The 22,427-nt window shown below is 50.5% G+C and overlaps 3 protein-coding genes across 3 annotated transcripts; 2 read left to right on the top strand and 1 right to left on the bottom strand.

The window, feature by feature from the left end:
* Window positions 1-8: 8 nt before the first annotated feature.
* Window positions 9-1,822, top strand: NTG2 (DNA N-glycosylase and apurinic/apyrimidinic (AP) lyase; the record flags this gene model as incomplete). The annotated part of the gene is made up of 1 exon (XM_024466850.1): window positions 9-1,822. The coding sequence occupies exon 1, from the start codon at window positions 365-367 to the stop codon at window positions 1,820-1,822; it is 1,458 nt and encodes a 485-aa protein (XP_024325228.1). The 5' UTR covers window positions 9-364.
* On the top strand, window positions 1,612-3,681 carry FLD1 (S-(hydroxymethyl)glutathione dehydrogenase). The gene is made up of 5 exons (XM_024466849.1): window positions 1,612-2,226; window positions 2,289-2,303; window positions 2,363-2,477; window positions 2,533-2,668; window positions 2,722-3,681. The coding sequence occupies exons 1-5, from the start codon at window positions 2,173-2,175 to the stop codon at window positions 3,578-3,580; spliced, it is 1,179 nt and encodes a 392-aa protein (XP_024325231.1). The 5' UTR covers window positions 1,612-2,172; the 3' UTR covers window positions 3,581-3,681.
* A 16,409-nt stretch (window positions 3,682-20,090) lies between these two features.
* On the bottom strand, window positions 20,091-22,422 carry VC83_03200 (uncharacterized protein). The gene has a single exon (XM_024466848.1). The coding sequence runs from the start codon at window positions 22,126-22,128 to the stop codon at window positions 20,152-20,154; it is 1,977 nt and encodes a 658-aa protein (XP_024325230.1). The 5' UTR covers window positions 22,129-22,422; the 3' UTR covers window positions 20,091-20,151.
* Between the last annotated feature and the right edge of the window lie 5 nt (window positions 22,423-22,427).

The following is a 22,427-nucleotide window of genomic DNA, read 5'->3' as shown; positions in this document are numbered from 1 at the left end:
TGCCACTCCTAACAATTCCTGCAACACTACACCTAGCGAGATCACCCCCAACCAGATTTGGTAAGGCGGTGTGCCATACCTCGCGAGGCACCAGGACCAAAAGGACGCAACGGCAAACTTGCAAGGTAACGCAGGGAAAAGGCCGGGTTTTGCGTACGGGATAATCAGATTAGGGTTAAGCATATACAGACCTCACACATACCTCAGGGCGTGCGGCGACATCCACCACAGCACCCGCCACCAACTTCACACCTTCCGTCGCTCTCAACATCCACATTCTCTACACCATCGAAGACGCGCCCTGGGGAGGCTGCTGCATACCCACCGACACACACACACACACGACACTTCTTACAAACATACAATGCGCACCTCCCGCATCTCCCAAGACACCACCCGCGCCCTCAACGCCACCACCGCCGCCGCCGCACACACCCCCCGAAGCACGCCCCTCACACGCAGCGCACTCGCGCAGTTCTCACTCAACGCCGGGTCTGCTGCGATCCCATCGGTAGGAGGGGGATGGGATATCGAGGATGCGATCCCAGCCGGTGGGGAAGGGAAGAGGAAGCGGGGTGCCGCTGTGGCTGCGGGAAATGGGGGTGTGAAGAAAGAGGAGGGTAGGGATGATAAGGCAGCGTGGGGGGGGAAGGGTGAGGAGATTTCGGACTCGGAATTATCGTCTGCGCCTTCGAGTCGTGCGATTACCCCGCCGGTAAGGAGTGCGAGGAGGCAGCCTGTTAAGCGGATTAAGCGCTCTCCCCCTCTGCCGACGACCGGCGCAGCAGGTCCACAGAACTGGGAGCGCATCTACGACCTCGTTATGAAGATGCGGACGAATGGTGGGGTAGCGGCCGACGCAGCGGTGGATACCATGGGGTGCCACACCCTCGCGCAACCCGACGCCTCACCGCGGGACCAGCGGTTCCAGACGTTGGTGTCGCTGATGATGTCGAGTCAGACGAAGGATACGACGAATTATGTTGTGATGCAGAAGCTTTACAAGGAGTTGCCCGCCGCAACACCAGGGGGAAGGCCGGGGTTGAATTTGGAGAATATACTTGCTGTGCCTGCGGAGCGGCTGAATGAGTTGATCTGGGCGGTGGGGTTCCATAATAATAAGACGCGGTATATTAAGGGCGCTGCGGAGATACTGCGGGATGCGCATGGGGGGGATATTCCAGACACAGCGGAGGGATTGATGGCGTTGCCGGGTGTTGGGCCGAAGATGGCATATCTGTGTCTCTCGGCGGCGTGGGGGCGGGTGGAGGGGATAGGGGTTGATGTGCATGTGCACCGGATTACGAATTTGTGGGGGTGGCATGGGCGCGGGGGGACGAAGGGGCCGGAGGAGACGAGGGGGAGGCTGGAGGGGTGGGTGCCGAGGGGGAGGTGGGCGGAGATTAATTGGTTGTTGGTGGGGTTTGGGCAGACGGTTTGTATGAGTGAGAGGGGGAGGAGGAGGTGTGGGGAGTGTGAGGTTGGGTTGGAGGGGTTGTGTAGTGCGGTGGATGGGGTGAAGGTTAGGGTGGGGAGGGAGAGGAGGAGGAGGGAGGAGAGGGAGGGGTTGAAGGTTGAGTTTGAGGGGAAGGGGGAGGAGGGGAAAGAAAAGGGGAAGAAAAAGGAGAAGAAGGAGGAGAAGAACGACGTGAATGGTGTCAAGGAAGAGATGGTTGATGAGGGCGTGTTAGAATCGGTTGAGAAGAAGGAGGAGGAAACTGAAACGAATGGAATCAAGGAAGACGTTATAAATGGAGTTGAGATCAAGGGGCAGGATGAAGAAGTGGAGCAGAAGGTTATGAAGGAGGAGTCTAGGGACTGAAATGACTGAGCATCTAAAGCGTGATTTGTATTATTTTGTACAAGAATGGCCAATAAGTAGAATGAAAGAGCCTTAATTCACATCTTTACAACAATTACTACTAACACTAAAGAGGCCGTTGATGCGCCCCTACGCCGGTCCACCGGCGCTACCTTCCCCTTCGCCGAGCCGCCAAGCACGAACCCTACAACATTGTGTCGACGTTATCGATTGTCCAATGTACGATAAGTGCCAACCCCGAATCTGTTGCCCTTGTGGGCGAATTACCCCACCATTAGACAGCTTCGGCATCAACAGAACAAACCCATCTATTTATTCCGTTATCCACGAAATTGGTCCCTACGAACAAAATGGATTCTATGGTAGGAACTACAGGCGGGCATTTCTCCCCACATGAGGGCAAGGTAAGTGTTCTTCTCAGAGAGCTCCATTTAGGTCATATCGAGACTGACTTTTGGCACTATAGCCCATCCCTTGCAAGGTTAGCATCCGATTCTGCCGGCACGAAGCTGGGGAATGAGGTTACTGACGACGGGACAGGCTGCCGTGGCATGGGAAGCTGGTCAACCTCTTACTATCGAGGACATTGAGGTCGCTGCGCCCAAGGCCAACGAGGTCCGCATTGAGATCTACTACACCGGGGTTTGCCACACAGGTACGGTTACGACTGCGCTTAGGCAATAAGGAAACATCACATTGACACAGAATAGATGCCTACACCCTCTCTGGCAAGGACCCCGAGGGCGCTTTCCCCATAGTCCTCGGACACGAAGGAGCCGGCATCGTCGAGTCCGTCGGTTCGGGGGTCACCTCCGTAAAACCCGGTGACCATGTTGTAGCACTCTAGTACAACCCCCCCCCTTTCCGCGAAAGCACACTCGCTAACCCCCCGCCCCCAGCACACCCGAGTGCAAAGAATGCAAGTTCTGCAAGTCCGGCAAGACGAACCTGTGCGGCAAGATCCGGGCGACGCAGGGTAAGGGCGTGATGCCCGACGGTACCTCGCGCTTCACCTGCAAGGGCAAAGAGCTGCTTCACTTCATGGGCACGTCGACATTCAGCCAGTATACCGTTGTGGCGGATATCTCGGTAGTGGCCATCACGCCATCGGCGCCGATGGATAGGACGTGTCTGCTCGGGTGCGGGATCACTACCGGGTACGGCGCGGCGGTTGAGACGGCCAAGGTGCAGCCGGGTGACAGTGTTGCGATTTTCGGCGCCGGGTGCGTTGGTCTGTCTGTTATCCAGGGAGCGTTGAAGCAGGGCGCGGGGAAGATCATCGTGGTAGATGTGAATGGGGGGAAGAAGGAGTGGGCGGAGAAGTTCGGCGCGACGGATTTCATCAACCCGAATGATCTGGGGAAGACGACGATCCAAGAGAAGCTGGTGGAGATGACGGATGGTGGGTGCGATTTCACCTTCGATTGCACGGGGAATGTGCATGTGATGCGCGCGGCGCTCGAGTCGTGCCATAAGGGGTGGGGAACCAGTATTATTATCGGCGTCGCGGCGGCGGGCCAGGAGATCGCTACGAGACCGTTCCAGCTTGTTACGGGCCGCGTGTGGAAGGGCTGCGCGTTTGGTGGGATTAAGGGCCGCACTCAGCTGCCTGAGTTGGTGAATGATTATATGACTGGCAAGCTGAAGGTGGATGAGTTTATTACGCACCGCAAGACATTGGAGGATATTAACTTGGCGTTTGATGCGATGAAGGGTGGTGACTGCATTCGCTGCGTTGTGAATATGCGAGAAGTTTAAGTTGGGGAGAATGGTGATGGTGTCTTGGGATAAAAATGATGTATCATTAGTTTCATTAGATGTCCGTATGATGAGAAAATAGCAAAACTTATTGCACTCAGTGTTGCCCGAGTAGTACTCGCCCTGAGTAGTATTCGGCGAGTCCCCGAGTACTCTGGTATTCGGGTGATATTTATGAGTACTCGGGGACTCGCCGAATACTACTCCGTAACTACTCCATACTCCGAATACTGCCAAGCCCTTGGCAGTGAGGGGTAACTGAGCATAGAATAGAATAGATAAATGAAGCTTTCTTCCCTTGCGCGTTCTGTATTACTTCCTGACTGTGAAAATGAGTGGCTCTTCTCTGTCGCCGGTGCCGGCTGAGTATCAGTCTGATGCTTTAGAGCTACCACCCCTTATTCCGCTGCCGCATATGCCTCTAAGAGTTCAATTACCTGATTCTACATCAATACTCTTCTCAAAAGGCCTATTCCACCGTACTTTATTAGATACAATACCTGCTAGAATCCAATACCAATGCCTTCAAACTGATTGCAGCTATATGCCAAGCCAGCCACTTAAGAACCAGACGACGAGCAATCTTTGGAAGCATCTTAAGAAGATGCATCCATCCGTGCACGCCGAATACGAGAAGATATCTTCAATTAGAAGCTCGTCAACACCCTCTGCTTCTGCTTTTTTCCAGCCCCGCCAAGCACCAAGTAACGTACCAAGTAACGCACCAAGCTCGTCGAAATATAGAGAGCTCGTACTCTCTTTTGTGGTATCGAATAATCTGCCATTACGCCTTGTTGAAAGCCACTCATTCCGGCAATTAGTTCATCATCTAAACCCTACGGTTTTAACAGTTAGTAAAACTACGATCGGACGGGACCTATATCGACTGTTCTGCTATCATAAAGCACGGCTTCAAGTAGAATTACAGCAGCATATTATGAACGGTGGACGACTAGCAATAACGACTGATACTTGGTCCGCTCGGAACTATTCTGAGTATGCAGCAGTTACTGTGCACTGGATAAATGATAATTGGCAAATGAGAACTACGATACTTGACGTTATACACCTTCAAGAGACAATCCATTCCGGCGAATACCTCGCCATATCGGCTTGAGATTGGGGCTGCACGAATACCACTTGTTGCTGAAAACGATATTGTAACTGTTCTTGCCAAGCTCTGGCGTCATATATATGTGTTCCGGAACCGTCGCGGATGGAAAGATGCATTGAAGAATCAATGCAAAGCTGCGAGTATCAAAGTCTGCCAATTAACACTTGATATGCCAGTTCGCTGGAGCTCAACTTATCAAATGATTGATATAGCTTTAACTTCAAGTCATACTGACATTAGTTGCATTCAGTTTGCTATCAAACTCAAGAGCAAACTTAGAAATCTCCTCCTCAAACCTACAAGTCACCATACATATCTTGGCTTATCACACCAACAACAAGAGCAATACTACTCAACGATTGCTGCAAACTCTTCTACTACATCTGTTTATGCTACATACATCACGGCATATCATTTGGACACTCATTGAACAAGTTACAGCTTTGTGTAAAGTCGTAGGACCCAGGGTCACACGGGAGCTCAGGGAACCAGGTCAGGAGGCAGGAAGGTATCGTATTCTGTAAGCACAATAGGTCTACGTAGATACATCGACTATTGACTGGAGGCCTCACTCCGAGCCTCCAGCCCCTTATATACAGGAACCTGTAGGCCCTAATTTACCGAGCCCGCCAGGTCCACTGTAAGAGCGTGACACCTCACGTGCCCTCACGTGAGGGCCGCCTTACAATTACCTCCCCCTTCTAGGGAATTGCCCCCAATTCCAGGCATAGAGATCAGGGCTGATTGCGCCCTTGTTTGGGCTTGTTTGGCTTGTTTGCTCGCGCGTAGGGTGGGTTGTTGTTATCGAACTCGCGCCTGTCAGGGGGGTCCCGTGACCCCCCTTGTTGTTGTGCCGCGGCCACCCCCAGTTGTTGTGGGCATCGCGCTTAACTCCCACTTCCTACCCAACTTCCTACTTTCCTCACACAACCTCACACCAAGTGCCCGCTCTTCTGGGTTCTTGGCTTCTTCCTTTTGATCCTCTTCCAAGGTTTGCTTCAAGGCTTACTCCCTCTTCGCAAGGTATTTACGTCCCTTCCATCCTTCGTCTTCAGGGACTGATCTGTGGATTAGTTCCGTCAATCATGGCTCCGCGCAAGCAGCCCAAGAAGACAGTGGCGCCTGTCGCCATCCCTCTCAAGCGCTCTTCCGCCCAGATGTCTGGGTCTCCCGAGTTGGAGTCACCTGCCACCCCTACTCCCTTCGGTCCTGCTTCCGTTGCGTCCACCTCTCGCCCTCGCACCGTGCGTCCCTACCGATCACCTTCAGTTGAGGACGCTCCAGAGGAGGAGGAGGAGGTCGCTGCTCAGTTGGCTGCCAAGGAGATGCGTACGGCGCTGGGGTGGAAGCTTTCTGCGCGCCGCCCAGTTCCAGAGTCTGTTGGTCCCCTTCGCGCAGGCTCCCGCGACTGCTGCGTCAAGTGTTCAGTCACCTATTACAACTATCCTGGACAGATCTGCTGGGTCCCTGTTGGCTTGGACAAGTGCGGCGACTGTCTCCAAGGAAACCACCACTGCGTTCCGGTAGGCCTCCTTTTCCTTCTTAGTGGGATATGCTGACAACCAGGCAGGTCGGTCCTGATCAGAAGGATGCCCTCACTGCCCTGCAGCTCAAGTCCGACGCCTATTTGAACTGTTGCGCTGACGACGAGGACGCTGGGTTGGAACATAATTCGGTCGCCACCCGTGAGGCTCTGGCCTCCCTCCTCTTTGCCCAACGCGAGTTCACTACCGCTGATAAGGGCAAGGAGCCTCGCACCCTGAAGGTCAAGAATAAGGGTAAGAGAGCTGCTACGTCCTTCCACGAGGAACCTGTTGCGCCTCTCCCTGAGGCTGGGGGCCCCGTCGTCCGCAACCTCAACGACCCACGCCAAGCCCTTCTTCACCACGCTGAGACCCTTGCTGAGCTGGATCAGGCCAAAACCAAGGCTCTCAAGGCTGCTGCTACTATGTTCCACGCCGCTACTGATGCGGCTCTAGACGCCTACCAGGTTGGCCTCAACGCCCACGTCGCCGCCCTGAAGTTTGTCGTAGGTTTGTGATTCCCATCCTTCCTGGACGTTTTGCTGACCCTGTGGGTAGCTCGAGTGAGGCCTGTCCTGCCCTCCGCGCCCTTGTCGGTAGGACCTATTCTCCTGCCTACGCCTGCGGATTACGATCGTGCTCTTTTTGAGCGTTTGTTTGTGCGTCCAGACCAGTGGCGCTTCAATCCACGCCCTGCCCCCGTCGTCACCCCCTTGTCTGACGCGCGCATTTCTTCTAGGTCTGGGTCGGGGTCTGCTTCTGGGTCTGTGAGCCCTTCTCCTTCGGAACTTGACGCGTTGTTTTTTCCCTTAGTTTAGGACAATACACTACATTGCCTTCTGCGTCTGTTCCTTGTGATATGCCTTGATTAACGGTAGTCCTACGTCAAGCTTTGGAACCCACTGATCGTCAGCTGCAGTGTAGCCTGCCCACCTAATCAGGTATTCCTCTCGGATTCCTCTACCCCTCCGCACAGTCCTGTGGTCTAGGACTGCCTCGACCTTGTATTCTTCTTCCCCATCCACGATCTCTGGATCTGGTGGAGGATCGGCCTTCTCAACGCCTTCCCGATACCTCTCGAGTAGGGAGACGTGGAACACGTCATGAATCGCCTTATACCGTGGGGGAAGCCTCAATCGATACGCCTGTTTACCTATCCGCCCGGTGATCTCATACGGTCCGAGCCACCGGTGACCTAGCTTCCTACTTGGCTGGGTGGTTCTGATATTCTTGGCAGAAAGCCACACCCGTTCGCCGACCATGAACTGCATTGGCTTGTGGATCTTGTTATATCCTCGGACTTGGGCTTCCTTCGATCTCGCCCAGGCCTCTTCAAGCTCCTTTCGTAGGTCGAGGATCTTCTGGACTCGGTCTCTTGCAACTGGCACCTCCCTTCTCATGGGGTCGTCCTCGATCCCTTGCCGCAGGTCGATGTTGATACCGTATCGAGCCTGATTTGGCGACATCTGGATGGAATCGTGGAAGGCATTATTGTAGGTAAGCTCCGCGAAGTGAAGAAGTTCTACCCAATTGTCCTGGTGCTGATTGCAGTGTAGGCGTAGGTAGGCCTCAATATTCTGGTTCTGCCTTTCCGTCTGGCCGTCAGATTGAGGGTGGAAGGCAGTCGATAGGTTCCGCCGTACTTTGAGGTGGAAACAGAAGGCCGACCAGAAGTGGCACGTAAATACGCTGCCGCAGTCTGTAATTATTTCAGCAGGAATCCCAAAGTCCTTAACCCAATACTCAAGGAAGACCCGCCCCAACTCGGTGGCAGTAATGGTCTTCCGGCAGGGTATATATTTGGATACCTTGGTGTATCGGTCTACGATTACCAAAATGGAGTCTGAAGCCTTAGCTTGGTCTGCTCCTATACTAGGCGGCAGATCTGTGATGAAGTCCATACTTATGGACTCAAAGGGCTTAGTAGGCATTCTGAGGCCTTGCATTTCGCCGTAGGGTCTATGCCGTACCGGCTTGATCCGCTGGCACCGATCGCAGCCACGTACGTACTCCCTGGCTTCCTGGTCTAATCCAGGCCAGTAGTATTTCCGTCGGATCAGTTCCTGGGTCTTCTTATATCCGAAGTGCCCAGCCAAAGGGTCGTCGTGGCAAATCTTGAAGATTTCCATACGTACTGCCTGATTGGGAGGCACATAGGCCGCTCCCTTGAAGCGTAGGATGCCTGCATCGTCTACTCTCCAACCTGAAGAGCCCTTCGCCCACGCCGACCCTGCTTCTCTGGCCCTGTGAACAGCGAGCTCGTCAGCCGCTTGAAGGGTTTTGATCAGATCCGCTAAGGGTTCGGCCGTGGCACTGTAGGCGCTCTCTCCCTGAGCCATGGCTGCCACCATAACTCGAGGGACAACGAGACCTGGACTCTTGGTGTCCTTACTCTGGTCTTCGCCCAGTGTGGTGCCTACTTCTTGTAAGTCAGCCACTACCCGCCTCATCTGCAGGGCTTCTTCTCCTGCCTGTATGGCTTTCTGGAGCTTGTTTCGAAGGGTAGGAAGCATCACGTTCTGGCTACCCTTCTCTTCCTCATAGTCTGGTCTCCTAGACGGCCCATCTGCGGGGTTGGTCTTGCCAGCTCGATAGGATATTTGGAAGTCGTAGGCTGACAACGCCTGCGCCCACCGCGCCTGCCTTCTTGTGAGGGCGGTGGTTTCCATGAAGTATTTCAGGTTGTTGTGATCCGTCAGGACCTCGATTGGGTGTTGGCTACCCTCTAGGTAATGCCTCCACTGTTCGAAAGATCTCACGATCGCCAAGAGCTCTTGGTCGTGGACCTCATAGTTCAGCTCTGCTGGCTCCAGCTTTTTGCTGAAGAAGGCGACTGGGTGCCACCCACCCCTTCGTTCTGGGGTTTCTTCTACATATTGGGAAAGATTCCCTGCCAACCCGAAGCCGGAGGAGTCTGTCTCAAGTCTAATCTTACAGCTTGGATCGAAATGGACTAACATGGGAGCTGTGGTGAAGGCCTCCTTGAGGCGATCGAACGCGCCCTGCTGCATTGCTCCCCACACAAAGGGCCCGGTCTGTTTACCGGCCTTGGCCCCCTTCATAAGGCCAGTCAAGGGTGCCACAACAGAGGAGTACTGCTCTATGAAGCGTCGGTAAAAGTTGGCGAAGCCGAGAAACACCTGGACCTCTCGGTAGGTCTTGGGTGTAGGCCACTCAGCTATCGCAGCAACCCGGTCGCCTTCCATAGCCACTCCTTCTGTTGTGACGGTATATCCAAGGAAGCCTACCTGTTTGGTATTGAACTCGCACTTTGAGAGCTTTACATATAGGTTCGCCTCTCGTAGGCGACCTAGGACCTCCTGTACGTGGTGGGTATGTTCCTCCTCTTTAGAGGAATAAATAAGGATATCGTCGAGGTATACAACGCATATCGTATCAACGAGCCCTTCGAGGGTCTCGTTCATATAGGCCTGAAACGTGGCTGGCGCGTTGGCCAAGCCAAAAGGCATCACTTTGTACTCAAAGTGGCCGTAACGAGTGCGGAAGGCGGTTTTCCACTCGTCGCCTGGGCGGATCCGGATCCTGTGGTAGGCGTTCCTAATATCAAGCTTTGTGAAGACCTTTGCTCCTTGGAGCCGATCCAAGGTCTCTGTGATCAGCGGCAAGGGGTGCCTATTCTTTACGGTGATCTTATTCAGACCCCTATAGTCCACGCAGAGGCGTAGACTGCCGTCCTTCTTCTGTACGAACAGTATGGGCGCGCCCGCTGGGCTTATGCTCCTCTGGATCCAACCCTTCCTTTCGCTTGATTGAAGGTATTCCCGGAGTGTGGCCAACTCCGTCTCAGATAGGTTGTATACCGGGCCGTAAGGCGGCTCTTGCATGCTGGTATCGATACCGTGGGTCTTCCTACCCAGCTCGGGTAGGTCTTCTGCCCGCTCCTTAGAGAAGACATCGGCGAATTCAGCGTACTCCCTTGGGCATTGGGGTTCCAATGCTCCTTCCGAGGTCAACGCCAGGACAAAGGCAGTATCGCCTTTGTCTAGCTCTTCAATACCCACCTCCATCGCCTTCGATATATCGAAGGGGTAGCGCCATATCTGGGTCTGCCAATCGATCTGGGGGTTGACCTGTACGATCCAGTCCATTCCAAGGATAACATCCACACCAGGGGTATCCATGGAAAGGAACGTCTGGTCTACGGTCGTCTCCCTTCGAAAGTGGTCCCAGGCCTTGATCTGTACGGTCGCCGCTCCGTATATGGCAATCTCCTTGCCGTCCACAGCCCTCGCTCGAGGTGGGCCCTTGTCTCGGCACTCTAGGCCCTTATCTTTTGCGAAGAGGGGGTGGATAGTTGACGCGTCCGACCCCGAATCGAGTAGAGCCTTGGCCTTGTGCCAGGTAGGCCCTACTTTGATTTCAATGTCGATCTCCATCCTCTTCGCCTGCGTAGGGCGTAGGGCTTCGGTAGGGAGTCACTCCCGCTTGAGGAGTTGGGTATCCAGCTTCCGGACTCCCGGCCCAGTGTGCTGGCTACGGCAGTCCTTTGCAAAGTGGCCTGGTCTGCCACAGTTGTAACAGGCGTTCCCTACTTGGGTAGGCCTTGCGCCTTGGGTGTCGGTGTAATGGTGGGTGCACCAGATATGAGAATCTAGCCACCCAAGGAAGGGATGAATTTACTAAGACAACACACTGTCTTAGGAAACAGAGCCAAAGGGTTGTAGCTTAGACTATTCCACAACGCAGCAATCAGGTGTATGATGTGGTGAAGTGGTTTAGACAAGTTGCAACAAATGTTGAGTCTGAGAACTCAGGGGTAAGTCAGAGGTTAGCACCTCACTGACTTTTCAAAAACAGAGAATAACAAGATCAATGCTTGGAAGCTTGGAAAAGACGTAGAAGTATGTGCTAGTCGATTTACTGTATTGCCTGCTTGCCCTTTCTTAAGGAAAGGGCAATCCTATTTATGCCAAAGGAGTGTAGTTCTCTCATTTTCCATGACTTTCCATGACTAACCAGGCTTGGTAAATGTATTAGAAATCAAGTGCGACCCACAACTAGCTTGCTAATCATGTAGTGAACGTAAGAGAATCCCATAGAACCATCTCTTGGGTTCCTAGCCTATAGGAAGTGAAAAGGAGGTCCAAGGTCAGAGTACCTATAGATAAATTATGTCATAACTTAACCAATCTTGTGGGTAACTAAGGAGCGATGACGTGTAATGAATCATAGAGGGTTGTAGAAGCTTCTAGAGCTATCGTTCATGTTCCTAGGCCTCTAGTTGGTAGATATATGCCATGTGGTAGTATTGGCCCACCCCCTTAAGGAGGAGATTTTCTTAATAACTTGTTCAATGAGTGTTCAAATGATATGCCGTGATGTATGTAGCATAAACAGATGTAGTAGAAGAGTTTGCAGCAATCGTTGAGTAGTATTGCTTCTGTTGTTGGTGTGATAAGCCAAGATATGTATGGTGACTTGTAGGTTTGAGGAGGAGATTTCTAAGTTTGCTCTTGAGTTTGATAGCAAACTGAGTGCAACGAATGTCAGTATGACATGATCCCCCTTTTAAGGACGTTTGTGGGCTGTCTGCTTGCCCTTTAGCCAGGTGGCTTTCTTAGAAAGAAATTCTAGAATGAGCTTAGATGCATTTTTTAGATTTCTCTTAGGCTCCCAAGTGTTGTCACTTGTAGGATAGCCTTTCCACTTAACGAGGAAGTAGTCCTGACCTCTAAGTGTCTTTTTGTCAAGGATAGACTCTACTTCATATTCTGGTTGATCCAAGATCAGAACAGGAGGTGGAGGAGACTGAAGTGGTCTTAAGGAACTTTCTTGTGCCTTAGACAAGAGAGATGCATGGAAGACATTATGGATAGTCCAAGTAGGTGGTAATGCAAGCTCGAAAGCATTCTTGCCAATAGTCCTTGTGATCTTAAAAGGTCCAAGTCTTTTAGTATCAAGTTTGTCTGAAGGTCTAGTAGTTGTGATATGTCTTCTAGACAAAAAGACTTGATCACCAACTTTGAATTGTGGTGCAACCACCCCCCTGTTAAAGGCCTGAGCCTGCTCGTCTTGTGCACGCTGTATTTGAACCTTGAGATAGTCCTGGAGGCCCTTAAGGTAGATGATTCTTTCAGTAGCAGAAGGGTTTTTGAAAATTTCAGGACAATTCAGTTCTGCCACTTCAAACCTAGGGTGATAACCATAGTTTGCATAGAAAGGTGTCTCTTTTGTGGTGTTAGAGACTGTGTTGTTGTAAGCAAATTCTGCAAGATGGAGAAGATCTGCCCAGTTGTCTTGAGCATAGTTTGTATAAATTCTTAGATATTGTTCAAGTACAGAGTTGACTCTCTCTGTCTGGCCATCTGTTTGAGGGTGATAAGCTGTAGAGAAGCGTTGTTCCATGTTTAAGAGTTTAGAGAACTCCTTAAAAAAGTTTGAAGTGAAAACTGCTCCCCTATCTGAGATCCAGTGTCCAGGAATTCCATGATATTTAAAGACCACCTTGAGGAATAGCCACGCAAGTTCAGAAGCTGTGATAGTCTCATTGCAAGGCTCAAAGTGTGCCATTTTTGTGAGCCTTTCTACCACCACAAGGATAGAGTCATAAGGGGTAGCACCCCCTTTTGGGATAGAAGGAGGCAACTTGACTATAAAGTCAATGGATATGGAGTCCCATGGGCGTTCTGGTATAGGTAGAGGCTGCAAGAGGCCATAGGGCTTTTGCCGTGTAGGCTTGTTCAAGTTGCAAGTAGTGCAAGAAGATATATAGTCTTGAAGAGTAGTCCTTAGACTAGGCCAGTAGAACTTTCTTGTTAGAAGTTCATAAGTTTTTGCAAAGCCAAAGTGCCCTGCAGCTGGAGCATCATGGAACTGCTGTAGGAGGTGTAGCTGTAATCGTTTATCCCTTGGGACATAGATATAGTTCTTGAATAAGAGAAGTCCATGCTGATTTTTTGAGAAATTCTGTAGTCCAACTTTCTCAAGAGAGGAACCTTTCTTCTGGAGGTATTCCAAAGTTCCTTTCGCAAAGGGATCATGGTTGTAAGCATCTTTGAATGCTTTAAGAAGTGTTGCTGAGGGTGTATAGTCTTTAAAGGTCTCTGGTTCCTGAGAAGAGGTAATGGGGGCAACTTGGTCTTGAGGGGATAAGTTTACCCCTAAGTCCTCTGTAGTACTAGGGTTGCTTAAAGATGCTGCTATAAGCTTTGCTGAGTCTAGCAGAGCCTTTGTATTGCTAGTTTTAGCAGAATCTTGGTAGTCATGTCTTCTTGAGAGGAGATCTGCTCTTTGATTCTTGGCCCCTGAGACATGTTTTATAACAAAGTCAAAACCTCCTAGTTGTTCAGACCACCTTGCTTGTCGTCGATTGAGCTGTTTAGTGGTTGTAAAGGTCAAGAGATTTGAATGGTCACTCTAAATAGTGATAGGATAGTTTGCCCCTTCAAGGTAGCATCTCCAATGCTTTAGAGAACATGCAAGCAGTTCCTTGTCTGTAATGGGATAGTTTTGTTCAGCTGCTGATAGCTTTCTTGAGTAAAATGCCACAGGCTGTAGCTCTTCTTGTTTGTCTTTTGGAGCTTGGTATAAGATTCCAGAAATGGCAAAATCTGAGGCATCTGTCTCAAGAGTGGCAGGTTTCAAGGGGTTAAAGTGTAGTAACATTTTCCCTTCTTTAAATTCTCCTTTAAGAGCATCGAAAGCATCTTGCTGTGTCTTATCCCAGTGATACAAAGTGTCCTTGTGAAGTAATTGAGTAAGGGGTAAAGCCAAGGATGTATATCTTGGTATAAACCTCCTGTAATAGTTGGCAAACCCAAGGAAAGACTGAACCTCTTTAATGCTGGAAGGAATAGGCCACGTTTGTACTGCTTTTGTCTTTTCAGGGTCCATCTGAATGCCTTCTGTTGAAATTCTATGTCCTAAGAAATCAACTTGAGACATATGGAAAAGACATTTCTCAAGTTTGCAAAAGAGTTGTGCTTGAGATAGCTTCTCTAAGACTTGTCTAACATGTAGAACATGCTCTTGAGTGTCTAAAGAGTATATAAGAATGTCGTCTAAGTAGACAACAACAAAGATATCCAAGTAAGGTCTTAGAATATCATTCATGAGAGCTTGGAAAGAAGCAGGTGCATTGGCAAGCCCAAAAGGCATTACCTGGTATTCAAAATGACCATAGCGTGTTCTGAATGCTGTCTTCCACTCATCACCTTCCTTGATGCGTATCAGGTTATAAGCTCCCCTGAGATCTAACTTGGTAAAGATCTTTGCTGAAGAGAGCCTATCTATGAGCTCAGGGATAAGGGGTAAAGCATATCTGTTTTTAACAGTGACTGCATTAAGGCCCCTATAATCAACACAGAGACGCAAGGAGCCATCTTTCTTCTTGACAAAGAGAATGGGAGCTCCTGCTGGTGAGGAAGAAGGTCTGATAAAGCCAGAACTAAGGTTCTCATCTAGGTATTCTCTGAGAGTTTTCAGCTCTAATTCAGATAGAGAGTAGATAGGGCCGTAGGGAGGCATTGAGCCTTCTGCGAGTGGTATCTCATGGTCATAAGGCTGGTGCTTTGGCAGAATTGATGCCTTTGCCTTGTCAAAAAGATGTTGGTAGTCTTGGTATGCTAAAGGCAAAATGACCTCCTGAGATGATTTCTCCAAATCTGAAGTAGCTGCTATCTCCAGGACAGGTTGGAAAGGTTTAACCCATATCAGAGATGATATATCGCCCATAGTTTGGTCAAAATCCTTGATCTGGGACAAGTTTGAGTCTTGGACCTGAATAGGGGTAACTGAGGCTTGAAGGGTTTTTTCAGTATTGAGCTCAGGATTTGAGCTAAACCCAAGCGATAAATGCTTCCAATTGATAGTTGGATCATGCCTTTGAAGCCATGGAAGACCTAGGATAACTGGGTACTTCATTGGTATAACATCTAAAGAGATGGTGTCTGAAAATGTTGATTTTCCTAGGGGAATCTCAAGTTTGAGTACTGGGGTGTTGCAGGTAATGGAACCTGAACTGATAGGAGTTCCATCAATGACTCGGAGCAACTCTGGAGTGCGTTTGGGAATTGTAGGTAACTGGTGTGTCAAGATGAGGTCTTGAGATATAAAGTTGCCTGTTGCCCCTGAGTCTATCATAGCCCTTGTAGACAACACCTGTTGTTTGAAATGGAGTTGAATAGGGATTAACAGGTGTGTGAGACTCTGAGAAAGCACCATCGACACATCTTTGTTGTCTAGGGGAGAAGTTATAGTCTCAGTTGAAGTTGTGCCTGCTAGGGATTTTTCAAGTTTTTCAGGAATAGCAGTTGTGACTGTGTCTGAGGCTGCTATATGTTTTGAATCAGCACTCCCTCGTGCTGAATAGCACTCCTGAATTCTGTGTCCCCCTTTGCCACAGTATAAACAAAGGTTGTTGTCCATTCTGTGTTTTCTTTCTTGAGGGGTAAGTTTACCCCTTTTCAGTTTTTGAGGGTATCCTGTAGGCTGAGGTGCTGGATTTGCTGTAGATCTCTTTATAGAGGCGTCTAAGTCCATAGGTTCAGGTGCTGAGTCCTTAGCAGTTGGTGTAGAGGTGTAATTGTTGAAATTTCTTGTTGGATGCCAGTCTTGGTTCTTCTCCTTTCTTCTTTCAAAAAGCCTATCATCGAGTCTGACAGCTTTCTCTATAAGCGTTTGAAGTGTTGTAGGGCGTTCTTCTTTGCTGAGTTCATCCTTAATAGAGCTCTTGAGCCCTTGGTAGTAAGTGAAGACTAAGGCTTCTTCATTCCAAGTCAAGTGAGAAGTGATTCTCCTAAATTCTGTTGTATACTGAGCAGCAGAGGTCTTTTGACATAGCTTCTGTAGCTCTCTTTCTGCTGTAGCAGTTTCGTTGATGTCTCCAAAGGTCCTGGTAAGTTCCTCTTGAAACTGGTCATAAGAGGTAATCAAAGGTGTAGTGGTATTTTGGTTGTTGCCACTAAGTCTTCTAAGATATGGCTCAAAGAAGTTGAATGCAGATCCACGGAGGTAGCTGGCAGCGAAATAGATCTTCTGAATGTCTGAGGTGAACTGATGAGGCCTGAGGGTGAAGTAGATGTCCAGTTGCATAAGAAATCCCTTCAACTTCCTCCTGTCTCCATGGTATAAATCTGGTGTTTGCACTTTAGGAAGTGCACCTGGGGTACTCGAAATAGCCAGAGGAGCTGTGGGAAGCTCTGTATGATGTGTCTGAGTTGAAGATTGTGTTGCTGAAGTGTTGGCTTGAAAGGTGTTTTCCAAATTCTCAAGTTTGTTTGCTATAGTTTGTATAAAGGCAAACAGTTGTTGCATCTGCTGTTCAGCAGTAGTTGTAGGAGCTTGGTCGTCCTCCATTGTAGTATCGAAGTGCTGCTATAGAAATAGTTGAAGCTTGAAGCAGGCAAGGTGTAATGGTGGGTGCACCAGATATGAGAATCTAGCCACCCAAGGAAGGGATGAATTTACTAAGACAACACACTGTCTTAGGAAACAGAGCCAAAGGGTTGTAGCTTAGACTATTCCACAACGCAGCAATCAGGTGTATGATGTGGTGAAGTGGTTTAGACAAGTTGCAACAAATGTTGAGTCTGAGAACTCAGGGGTAAGTCAGAGGTTAGCACCTCACTGACTTTTCAAAAACAGAGAATAACAAGATCAATGCTTGGAAGCTTGGAAAAGACGTAGAAGTATGTGCTAGTCGATTTACTGTATTGCCTGCTTGCCCTTTCTTAAGGAAAGGGCAATCCTATTTATGCCAAAGGAGTGTAGTTCTCTCATTTTCCATGACTTTCCATGACTAACCAGGCTTGGTAAATGTATTAGAAATCAAGTGCGACCCACAACTAGCTTGCTAATCATGTAGTGAACGTAAGAGAATCCCATAGAACCATCTCTTGGGTTCCTAGCCTATAGGAAGTGAAAAGGAGGTCCAAGGTCAGAGTACCTATAGATAAATTATGTCATAACTTAACCAATCTTGTGGGTAACTAAGGAGCGATGACGTGTAATGAATCATAGAGGGTTGTAGAAGCTTCTAGAGCTATCGTTCATGTTCCTAGGCCTCTAGTTGGTAGATATATGCCATGTGGTAGTATTGGCCCACCCCCTTAAGGAGGAGATTTTCTTAATAACTTGTTCAATGAGTGTTCAAATGATATGCCGTGATGTATGTAGCATAAACAGATGTAGTAGAAGAGTTTGCAGCAATCGTTGAGTAGTATTGCTTCTGTTGTTGGTGTGATAAGCCAAGATATGTATGGTGACTTGTAGGTTTGAGGAGGAGATTTCTAAGTTTGCTCTTGAGTTTGATAGCAAACTGAGTGCAACGAATGTCAGTATGACAGTCGGCTGGCTTGCGCGCAGGTTGTTGGTCCGATCGACGGCGATCCTGGAAGGGCGTTCGCTCCCGGTGATTGCCCGACTTGTGGCTATTGAAGTGGCCCTTCCGAGCTGGAAAGCCACCCTGCAGGGTTCCCTTATTCTCCCTTGTGTTGGGCCTATCCGTAGAAGGATTCTTCTCGGTTACCCACCGGTTGTTCATTTCCAGCATGGCTAGGATATTGACAACAGCCTCCCTGTGGGTCGTGGAACGCTCGGCGTAGCCACCCTCAAGGAGGCGCTGCCTCATTTCTGGGTGTAACTTCGTCAGGAGGTGGGTGGTCCTCTGGGACTCGGTGTAGGGCTCCATTTCCCGCTCCAATTCCTCGAGGTACGCAACGAATTTGCGGATACCCTGCCCCTTACGCTGGTGGGCGCCGTTGTATTTGAGGGCTGCAATGCGTTGCCGGTTGGCTGGGTCGATATGGAGGTCGCGAAGGAACTCTTCAAACCCTGCGATATCTAAAGGGTCCTCGAGCCCTTCCTCTTGCGAGGCGCAGCGGTTGTCCCACTCCTTCATGGGGTCGCTCTCAAGGTATTGGGCGGCGAAGGCCACCTTGGATTGCTCGGTTGGGAACATTCTTGGCTGGTATCGGAAGGAAGCGCGGATTGAGGCCATAAACTCGTTGAGCTCTCGTGTCGACTCGCCTTTGTAGACCTTAGGGTCCTTGACCTTGCCGAAAGGCCTATACGACGGGGTTGCTTCTCGCGATACTACGGAGGCAGTCTCTTGTTCCTCCTCGTTTGGGGTCCCCTCCCATTCTTCCTCACTGTCTTGGTGTCGCCTTTTCCGGCGTCCTTCTTCTTGTATTCGGACCTGTCTTTCTGCGAAGACCCTTACTTCCTCCGGGTAGGCGCTATAGTCGTCGCCGTGCGATCGTCGGAATACTTGGAGGGCTTCTTCCATGGTATTGTAGTAGGCCCTCTCTTCTTCGATCCTATTCTTGAGGGCGGCCAGCTTTGACGGCATCCTGTCCGCTTTGCTCGTCGCGGAGCTGCTGGCTTCAGGGCCCAGAGTCGGTGGGCTGGCCTCGATGGTTTCTGCCGCTGGAGTCGCTCCTCCGGAGGTCGCTCGGGTAATCCTCTTTTCCTGGCTCGCCATCCTGATCTGGTAGGCTGAGTATGGGTTGAGTCAATAGAATTGTAAAGTCGTAGGACCCAGGGTCACACGGGAGCTCAGGGAACCAGGTCAGGAGGCAGGAAGGTATCGTATTCTGTAAGCACAATAGGTCTACGTAGATACATCGACTATTGACTGGAGGCCTCACTCCGAGCCTCCAGCCCCTTATATACAGGAACCTGTAGGCCCTAATTTACCGAGCCCGCCAGGTCCACTGTAAGAGCGTGACACCTCACGTGCCCTCACGTGAGGGCCGCCTTACACTTTGTGTGCGTCACAGCAACTAGATACTAGTATGAGGGATATTGCTTTAACTGCAGTAGATTGGGCTACGTTACATGACTTGTTGAAGCTATTCTATATCTTTATCCGTCCCACTTAGAAGTTTCAAGGCTCTTCTTATCCAACTCTGAAATACGCTGTTCCGCAGTATATGCGAACGATTAAGAAGCTCGAAGATATGAGAAGTGAGCTACCAGAACGAAGCCCAATTGCCAATGCCACGTTGATTGCATTAAAGAAGCTTAATGACTACTATACTCTAGCGACAAATCAGCAACACAGTCACTCTACGATTGCTACAATTTGTGATCCTCAGTATAATTTTAACATCTTCAATATTATATGAAAAGATAGCACACAGTCAACCAAAAGGAACAGGGCGAAAGCACAGTGGCAGGACTGCTTCTACCGGTACAGGCCGCGAGTCTGATATTCGAGCAGCAACGTTATTAATAGTATTGAAGATGAGGATCTAGATACAGAGCAAGCTATGAATATCGATGTAGACTCAGAAGACGAGTTATATGTATCACAAAGCCATCACGATACTGAGCCGGAATGGAAGCGATGGATGAAGGAGCCAACAGTTGGTAGGGACACAGATATTCTCAAGTATTGGCAGAGTAAGCAATACCAATTTCCATTGATTGCTTGTATAGCGAAGGACCACCTGGCTATTCCAGCTACCTCAGCAGACTCAGAACGAGTATTTAGTGTCGGTGGTGATATTATCACAAAGAAACGGAACCGGCTATCGCCTTCTACACTTAGATATCTACTTTGCTTGCGGAATTGGGGTGTTATATCACAAGGCGACGACGAAGACAGCGGCGACGATGCATAACGAGAGTTAGATTAGTATATATCAAATTATATTTTATATGCGAGTACTACTCAGGGTATTCGAGTACTGGTATTCGAGCTTCAATTATGAGTATTCTACTCGAGGATGCTCGAGTAATATTCAGAGTGGTATTCGGGCAACACTGATTGCACTCCGCTTCACTTTTAAAAAAACACGCAGTATATTTAAATTGTAACACTATCAAAAAGTCCATCTGCAGCCCCTAATCTTTTTATATAACAGCATTTTCTATGATTACATCGTTTATTTAAAGAAAATATATATTACCCACATCTTCATTAGTATCCTATTTAACTTTTCATCTATACCCCCCCCCTTTTCCTATCTCTACATCAGCACCAACCCAGCAACCGCACCGACCAACAGCGCCGCCACCGAGCTCGACAACTTCGTACCAGCGCTATTGGTAGTGCCCTTCTCAGGGTTGCCGCCGCCGCCGCCGCCCCCTGGAGTGCTACCACCACCTAGGGTGGTACCACCTCCACCACTAGGAGCACCACCGCCGCCACCAGTTGGGCTGGCACTGCCGCCACCACCAGAGGCGCAGGTTGGACATGCAGAACTACCGCCGCCGCCCCCACCACTAGTGGTAGAGTTGCCGCCGCCGCCGCCAGAGGAACCACCAGTAGAAGAACCGCCACCAGAGGCGCAGGTTGGACATGCAGAGCTACCGCCGCCGCCGCCACCACCACCAGTGGTAGAGTTGCCGCCGCCGCCGCTAGAGGAACTACCACTAGAAGAACCGCCAATAGAGGAACCACCACCAGAAGAGCCGCCGCCACCAGGGGTAGTCTGGTTGCCGCCGCTGCCGCCGTGATTAGGAGGGGTTGTTTCGCCGCCGCTAGGAGGTGCTGTTGCGCTACCACCACCGCCGCCACCACCACCAGAGCAGGTTGGGCAGGCGGAGCTGCCACTACCACCACCGCCGCCGCCAGTAGGGGTTGTCTGGTTGCCACCACCGCCGCCACCACCAGAGGCGCATGTTGGGCATACAGAACTACCACCACCACCACCGCCGCCGCTAGTAGGGTTTGTTTGATTGCCACCACCGCCGCTGGTAGGGTGGGAGGTTGTTTGAGCACCACCACCACCACCACAAGAAGAGGGACAATTACATGGCTGGCCGCCGCTGCCACCACCGCCACCACCAGATGGGCAGTTGCATTCTTGGCCACCACCGCCCCCACTGGGTGTAGTCTGATTACCACCGCCGCCGCCGCTAGGGGAAGGAGGGGAGGTTGTCTGAGCGCCGCCACCACCAGTTGAAGTCGGACAGTTGCATCCCTGACCGCCGCCGCCGCCTCCTCCGCCGCCCGAGGGACAGTTGCACTCTGACTGCTGCGGAGCCGCGGATAAGACGGGTGTCGCTGCTGACGACGCCCCTTGGGAGCCGGGCGCCGATGCCGATGACCCGGGAGCCGATGCAGATGACCCGGGCACTTCTGCAGATGATCCAGGAGCTGATGCCGACGAGCCGGGGCCCACTGTTGTCTGTCCTGGCCCGACGCTGCTTTGGGTGGCGCCGGTGCCGGTGGGGGCTTCTGTGGTGTTGAAGAATGGACCGTGCGTGAGGGAAGTTGGGATAACGCTGGACAGAGTCACGATTGTGGTGTTCAAGGACGTCTGGGTGATTGTTGTCGCGTTCGGGGTCGATGTGTTGAGGGGTAGATTCGTGATCGCTGGGTTCGAGGACGCTTGAGTTGCCGTAGCGCCGAAGCTGGTAGTGTTACCAGCTTCGAATGATTTCTGCGAGAAGAATGGGGTGTTCGTTGCGGACGGGGTCCCCTGGAAGGCAGAACCTGTGACAGTTCCCACTGTTCCTGTGGCTGTTCCGGTAGCTGTGACGGTGCCTGTGGACGTCCCGTGGGCCACCGATGAGATACTAGACGCGGTGCCCAAGGAGATCGAGATGCTGCTTCCGGTTCCAGAAGGTATAGTAATCGTGGAGCTAACAGTCGCCAATGGCGTAGTAGCACTGGAGCTACCAGATTGCACAGATGTTGAACCACTGGAGCTGGCAGAGTGCGATGACATGGAAACACTGGAGCTGCTAGTGTGGGATGACATGGAAACACTGGAGCTGCTAGTGTGGGATGACATGGAAGCACTAGAGCTGTGAGTGTGGGATGACATAGAAGCACTGGAGCTCTCGGAGGTCTTATGGGAAGCACTGGGGCTCTCTGAGGTCTTATGGGAAACACTGGAGCTTCCCTTCTCGGACTCCTTGCCTCCCTTGTCTCCAAATCCTTGTGAATTGGCATAGGTAACCAGCCCTATTGCGGCGAAGGCAAGGTTAAGGCGCATTTTCGTAGATCATAAACTGTAAACGAATGGAAATATTGACGCGTTCACCGAATATATCAAGACCCAACAAAAGACGTGCTGTTTGACAGGATAATCTCTACAGGGCCAGATATGAAGTGAAAAGGGAAGAAAGAGGGATGGTAAGGGACGAAGAATCTTATACCTACCTGTCCTTTCCCACATCGCACCTTCCTGTTTTTTCTCACTCCACTCTTACATATTTGTGGTCTTGTTGCAATTGTTCTACCATGGAGCTCGTCGCCGACGCGTAATAAGTGGCGTGCGGTTATAGGCGACGT

This window comes from Pseudogymnoascus destructans, assembly GCF_001641265.1.
Source record: "Pseudogymnoascus destructans isolate 20631-21 unplaced genomic scaffold scaffold_7, whole genome shotgun sequence".
Classification (NCBI taxonomy): Eukaryota; Fungi; Ascomycota; class Leotiomycetes; order Thelebolales; family Thelebolaceae; genus Pseudogymnoascus; species Pseudogymnoascus destructans.
This window is presented reverse-complemented; position numbering and strand designations above follow the sequence as displayed.

Excerpts from the sequence above, each read along its gene's own strand:
- VC83_03200 (XM_024466848.1), bottom strand. The coding sequence starts at position 22,128 with ATGCGCCTTAACCTTGCCTTCGCCGCAATAGGGCTGGTTACCTATGCC.
- FLD1 (XM_024466849.1), top strand. The coding sequence starts at position 2,173 with ATGGATTCTATGGTAGGAACTACAGGCGGGCATTTCTCCCCACATGAG. Across the intron at positions 2,478-2,532 it reads CACCGGGGTTTGCCACACAG|ATGCCTACACCCTCTCTGGC; the intron begins GTACGGTTACGA and ends GACACAGAATAG. Across the intron at positions 2,669-2,721 it reads GACCATGTTGTAGCACTCTA|CACACCCGAGTGCAAAGAAT; the intron begins GTACAACCCCCC and ends CCCCGCCCCCAG.